This window comes from Enoplosus armatus, chromosome 1 (genome assembly GCF_043641665.1).
Source record: "Enoplosus armatus isolate fEnoArm2 chromosome 1, fEnoArm2.hap1, whole genome shotgun sequence".
NCBI lineage: Eukaryota > Metazoa > Chordata > Actinopteri > Centrarchiformes > Enoplosidae > Enoplosus > Enoplosus armatus.
In genome coordinates, this window is record NC_092180.1 from 2,384,524 (window position 1) to 2,391,292 (window position 6,769).

The window sequence follows — 6,769 nt, forward strand, 5'->3', positions numbered from 1 at the left end:
CTGTGACAGACTGTACACGAGTCCTACTGACGCTTATTTACAAATAAACACACATTTTCCATCGTCGTGGAGATGCATTCATTTACAGGTGATCAACAAACTTAAAACGCTCCTCGTCTTAATACTTCACACTGAACTCTGCGTGAGCGTCCAGACTAAACAGACGTTACGGCTGAAGACACTCGGAGTCTCGTTTAGTGACAAAGAGCCTCATGCAGGAAACACTTGAACGAACAGAGAGTTTGTTTCTCTGAGGTGTGAATGAAATCGTGAACTCATCAGTGAGTCCTGCAGAGACAGTTTGTCTCCTCTGCAGAGGAAAAACACTCGTTTCACTCCAGAATCATACATTTACAGTTTTAAACACGTTTGTCAATAAATAGGTGAAACGAAACTGTGTGTTTACTGAGAGGTTTGAGAATGTAGCAGCTCCTCTTGGTCTTCATGAATGAAGTGTGTGGATCAGGAAGTCCGGTTTGAGACTGAAGGCTCATCAGACGCCACAGCACTGCACAGAGGTCGATTCAAATGCGAGACAGACTTGACACCTCTGGGAAGTTGTTATCAAGGTGGCAACTATTTTATCTTTGGTCGAGACGATCACGAGGTGAACAGCAGATGTTTTGCAGCATCTTCTTTATTTCTGTCACAGTGCGGCAGAAGCTGTTTTAACTGACGCTGATACATTTGTTCTATTTGTCTGCTGATTTCTCAGATGTGAACTGTGTGAAATTCTTCTTGAGAATGAACAGGCGGCCTTACAGCTAATCTGTAATCGTCGATAATTCTGAACGGGTGACGTTCATCGAGTTCAAACGAGTGACTGACAACAAGTTTGTGCAGTTTAGTGACGACAAACCTCACAGTAAAGAGTAAGAGAGGTTTGTGATGTGAGTACAATGTCACGATGAGCTCAAACTACGTGATCACCTTCACATCTCCCAGACTTTAGTTCTAATCCTGACAGCTTGACGTGCTGAACTACAGACTCTCCATGATCCCGAACATCAGTCAGGGCCACACGAGGTTATAATCAGGCTACAGAATCATGTAGTGTGAGTCCAGCTTCCTGAAGTGACTTCTGTGGTGAGAGGAGCGTCTGTAGTTCAGTCAGCCCTCCGTGTTTAGCTTGTTGAACCTCTTAGCACCGGTGTTAAACAGTGAGACAGTGCAGAAGTACTTCCTGTTTGTGTCTGAGGCGCCTCAAACGCCTGCTGCGAACTACAAAATGATGTCACAAAACCAATGAGACACATAAACTATCACTGTACAAATACATTTCATACTTTACAGGTTTGTTTTCCTTCTGCTTTGTGCCTGTCTGTCGGCTGATTGTGATGACGATGATGATGATGATGATGATGCTGACCCAGCGGTTACTGGATGCCTCTGAATAAACACATTGCGAACACCATGGCGAAGAGCTGCAGAGAGAACAAGACGCAGTGAACTGTGACAAACTGTCTCAGAGGCTGACACAACATCTGACACTGTAACACTGCACAAATCATGACAAATAATAATCATGTCCGCAGAATATTTCAGGGTTTGTTTGAGGCATTTCATGAAATTGTGTACGCTATAAAAGAAAATGAGAATATTTTAAATCTGCCAACCTCAATAACCAGTTCCATAAAGATCTTTAGATGAACCAGATGTAACCTATGATCCATACTTTGGTTTGATATGCATGTATAAGTTTTAGCTTTAAGATATTTCCAAACTATTTACTTCACGCTTATAAAATAAAAGCTGATAATGGAGTTAACGTCACAACACAAACTATTTGTGATTTATACTCAAACACTGAGTAAAGCTTCTTATCTCACTGTCCTGAACAAGCGATAAACGATTCAGTATTTTAATATAAAGGAGGAGAAAACACTAAAACACGTACTTCAATCGTCAGCACCACGATGGCCAGAGCTCCTGCTGTGTAGATGTACGTCTCAAAGTAGTCCACCATCGCGGAGTAGCAGCCCTGAATAAATAAAACACGCAGAGAAGAAGAAGAAGAAACCTCACAGCTGGGTGATGAAACTAAACTTCATTATATTCTGTTTGTCCATTTTTCTGTAACGACCTGAAATACATTTTGAATAAACTTCTTTTCAAGAACAGTTTTTGTTAAATTAATAACACGTACCTCAAGTACCTCAAGTATTAAAAATATAAATATTACAACTCATCAATTATTGAACTCATGAATATTTATGACCCAAATTAAAGAAATGTCACAATGATAAAATAAAACTCTTTGATTAAATGTCTAATTTATATTTTCTCTTGTTTTGGAGGTAGTTTTGCTGTTTTAGTATTTCTATTTTACAGTTTTAGACATCACTGTTACTGCACTTCAAGAGTTTACATATAAAACATAAAATCATCTCTTATTCAGCAGATTGAACGACGCTGAGATTCAACGCTGCTCCACAAAACCAAAGATCAGAATCGGACTTTTATTTTACCAGACGAAACTTATCTTATACCGTATGTTCTTATATGTATATTTACCAAGATTACCACAGCACTATACATGCTACATAACCAAACAAATATGCATGCTAATTTACAGCTAGCTTTAAAGCTACAGTCACTAACTTTTTCTTACCAACCTATAATCATAAAATCTTTGTTATTGTTTGTTTTACCACATAAACAAGACAACAGTTAACTTCAGTATGTTGAAGTTTAGCAGAGTATCAGTAACTGATCAAATTAATGTGGTTTGATGCGATTAAGCTACTTTTAAGTCACATATTTACGTATATCATAGATATAATTTATTATACACTTAAATTATATACAATAATCATATACTTTCATTCCAGTTCATGAATTTAAACAGACAAGAAAGCTGAAAAAACACATCTTGTTCACTGCAGGCCAGAACAGTGTATAAAGTAGTTAAAATGCTGCTGAAACATTAATTCATCAGTACAATAATATAATACGTTGCAGTACTTTTAAATTGTTGTACTTGTATTTTCCACCACCGCTGAGCGTTCAGGTGTGGACTTTTCTCAGACATGACTGTGTGTTTTCTCTACTGACCTTGTTGTGTCTGAAGGCCACGCTGCCGCTCACACACTGCTCCACGCTGACGTCTCCGGGGTAACTGTTCCTCTGGCAACAGGCCTCGGGGACCAACTTGTTGGGGCTGAGGAGCCTGAAGAGGCTCTCCTCGAAGTCCTCGGGGCCACTCACGCCACAGCAGTCGAACTGCAGAAACACGGCGAGAGGGAACAGCATGTTGACGGACACACCGGGTGGATTATAAGGAGGGAAAACGCTGAGAGAGAAAACCGATGCTTCACCGTGGTCATGATGGCGTTCCATGTGGACGTGAAGACGTCGGTGTTGTTGTGACCCTGATAGTGACGTTTCAGCTCCCTGCTGAAATACTCTCTGGTTAACTGTTCAGAGAAAACACAGTTCAGGTCAGGAAACTCTCCTGAAGTCTGAAGATGGTCGGTCTGTTAAACACCATCACCCCCCTTCACACACACACACAGACTCAAACACTGGGGGCACAACGACAAGCTGCCATTCATTGAGAATCCATCCTTGAAATAACATCCCGGCACAACGTGACCTCAGGAATGTTCCCCCAGGTAGTACAAGTACAAACCTGTCTCTTACTGCGACTCAACAACCTAAAAGTACTAAACAGAAGAAGAGCTGACCGCCAGCAGCTCCTCCGTTCTCTATGATGGAACTTTAACGAGCTAACGGGACTAAATCAACGTGTTCATGAGAGAATAATCGGAGGTGAGTGCAGCCCAGGACGTTATGACCACACGGACTCGACATGTTAACTGCACAGCAGACAGGTCTGTGAACACACATGCTAACGTAGTATAAACAGAACTGCGTGTGTGGCTGCTGTCCACATCCGTAAGACTTTCAACTTTAACTTTATTGTCCCTGAGGGGAAATCAGTGTAAAACAGAACACACACAGACCCCCTCCAACTGTTAAATACTCATGACGTCTCTCACTGAACTGCTGGGGGCTGATGATGTTTTTATCCTAAACAGACTTTTATGTTTTATATATTTTAATTTAACAGTTGGAGGCCTGAGTGACAGTGACAAGGTGAACTGATCCAGAGTCTGTACTCACGTGTTCCCTGAAGAGGAAAGCCAAGATGGCAGCTGCCAGCTCGGCCAGGAAGATGAAGAGGATGAGCATGAAGAACTGAGTGAGGACAAAACAAAGGTCACAGTGTTAGACAGGGAACTCTAATACTCTAATATAATAATAATAACAATAATAATAATACTCTGCATAGACATTGATACAACAGCAGACATACTACACAGGTTTATCCTGGCTGTGAACAACAACCTGTCTGATGAAATAAAGGTTGAATAAATAACAATATTAGATGTGTTGTTACAGTCGACTCCTCTAGATGGCGCATTCGTGCTGTTTCACTCTGGTCCAATATGACTTACAAGCAGGGACTGAAAGTCTCACTCAGTCTAACACATAACACATCAATATAAAGTGTTTATCAAATGAAATAGCACCAACCTGATGTGAGACACACGAGGACAGAGTCTTTATCAACCAGATTTTATTATAATATAATAAAAATATCGTTTCGTTATCCACAACTACACCATCACAGTTTCTTTTACTTCACACAGCTGAACGCTCATCGCTGGGAGTTACATCTAACAAATAATAAGAATAAAATCCAACATTAACGCTAATATAATCGATTCAGCTCATTTAAAACGAGCTTCATGCTGTCGGTATCTGGTTTCTCTTGTTAACCAGCTGCTACAAACACTTAATGCTGTTTAACAAGAAGGCATAACGAGAGGTCAGAGGTGGCAGAAGTACTCAGCAGTCAGCAGTAATACCACAGTGTACAAATACTCTGTTGCAAGTGCTGCATTCAAAATGTTACTTAGGTAAAAGTACATAAGTATTAAAATACAATTTAAGTACCAAAAGTACTCCATTAAGAATGATGTACAGAGAATACAGTAGAATATATATCATATTATTGTATTATAATTATTGATCATTAATGTGTTCATCACTTTAATGTTGCAGCTGATGAAGCTAATATTAAGTACTTCATATGTTGCTGGTGTAGCTTGTCAATTTCACCTCAGGATCAATAAAGGTTTATCCTAACTGATAATATTACATCATAACTGTTGATTATATTTTATAATGAATCTGCAAAATATGCAACTTATCAAATACATGTAGCAGTAAAAAGTACAATATTTCCCTCTGAAACGTAGTAGTAGAAGTGTAAAGTAACATAAACTAAAAAAAACCTAACCCTAACTCAAGTACCTCAAAATTGTGCCTAAGTACAGTACTTGCACCTAATATTTAGTAATATTTAATATAAATGCAGCTAATATTTCAAATATATATAAAAAATACATAATCTACTGTGACCTCTACTGTGATGACCACACAGGAAGTCACCAGTTTCTTTCTTTCACAATAAAAGCAGGGACAGACTCACAAAGAGCAGGAGACATTTGTTCTCCCTGATGGCTCCGCAGCAGCCCAGGAAGCCCAGCAGGAACAGCATGCTGCCCATGGCCAGGATGACATAGACCCCGGTGAACAGCAGGGGGTTGGCCGCCACGATCTCCCTGAAGCCCATCGGGTCCAACAGCACCCAAACGCCGACACCCAGCAGGAAGGAGCCGCCCAGCTGGGAGAGGGAGGGTCAACCAATCAGTCAGCAGGATGATATCTAGTTCAGATATTTACTGGGTTGGTGCAGAAAACCAGCCAGCTGCTACTGATCATGCTGCCCATACGGTGTAAAAACAGGATGTGAGTGACTGAAGCTGAAGGAATAAACTTGACATCAGCTTGGACATGCTGGTAATCACAGGGTGTTACAGGTAAGTCACAGTTACACGGACAGCCAGGAGACATATATCACATACAGCATCCTTTTTCATATTATCTTACAACTGGAAGCAACAAGGAAAGATCAACATAAAGACGTCACAGCGTCACGGGATTGATTTCAGTCGGATGTAAAACAACAGAAGAAGAGCTGAACTCACAAAGATGAAGAAGTTGAAGATGAACATGAGGTACTTCATACAGCTGAGGCAGTCCCCCTCCATGGCTGAGCCTCGGGCTGAAACCTCCCCCTGCCCCTGCACACACACACACACACACACACACACACACACACACACACACACACACACACACACACACACACACACACACACACAATAACATAATTTAAGAACATTCAAACAGTGCAGATCAACTTTGAGAGCTGCATCAATTGGAGACAATGCAAGATAAGATTGAGTTTCGTTGCCAAAGGACATTTTGATGCTCATTAAAATAAAAATATAATGAGTATTAGAGCTGAAACCATTAGTCAATTAATCCATTACTCGATGGTCAGAGAGATGAAGAATATATAAATATATACTGTAGAACAAAGTACAAATCAAAGTGCAGGATACTCGTTATTATGTTATAAATTATAGCAATGAAAGATGAATATATGTTATTATATCACTGTTGTTTCTAACATAGAGTTGAGGTATATGATAGTAAATCCTGTGAGAAATAAACAACCACAATAAACATTAAAGCTGCTTTAATGAATATCTTTATCTTAACAATAGATCACATGACTACATGCACGTGGAAACAGTCTCTTGTAGTGACAAAAACACAGATTGTATTTTTAGGGGGGGAACGACATGCGTCAACGGTTCCTGCACAGATGTGAATCAGGATCAGGGCAGAT

The 6,769-nt window shown here is 40.1% G+C and overlaps 1 protein-coding gene across 1 annotated transcript; it reads right to left on the bottom strand.

The window, feature by feature from the left end:
- Nucleotides 1-1,297: 1,297 nt before the first annotated feature.
- Nucleotides 1,298-6,149, bottom strand: LOC139287152 (tetraspanin-18B-like). Its single transcript, XM_070908145.1, has 7 exons — nt 6,060-6,149; nt 5,501-5,695; nt 4,126-4,200; nt 3,318-3,416; nt 3,055-3,222; nt 1,898-1,981; nt 1,298-1,424 (listed from the first exon to the last, which is right to left on the bottom strand). Exons 1-7 carry the CDS (start codon nt 6,120-6,122, stop codon nt 1,377-1,379), a joined length of 732 nt encoding a protein of 243 aa, XP_070764246.1. The 5' UTR covers nt 6,123-6,149; the 3' UTR covers nt 1,298-1,376.
- Between the last annotated feature and the right edge of the window lie 620 nt (nt 6,150-6,769).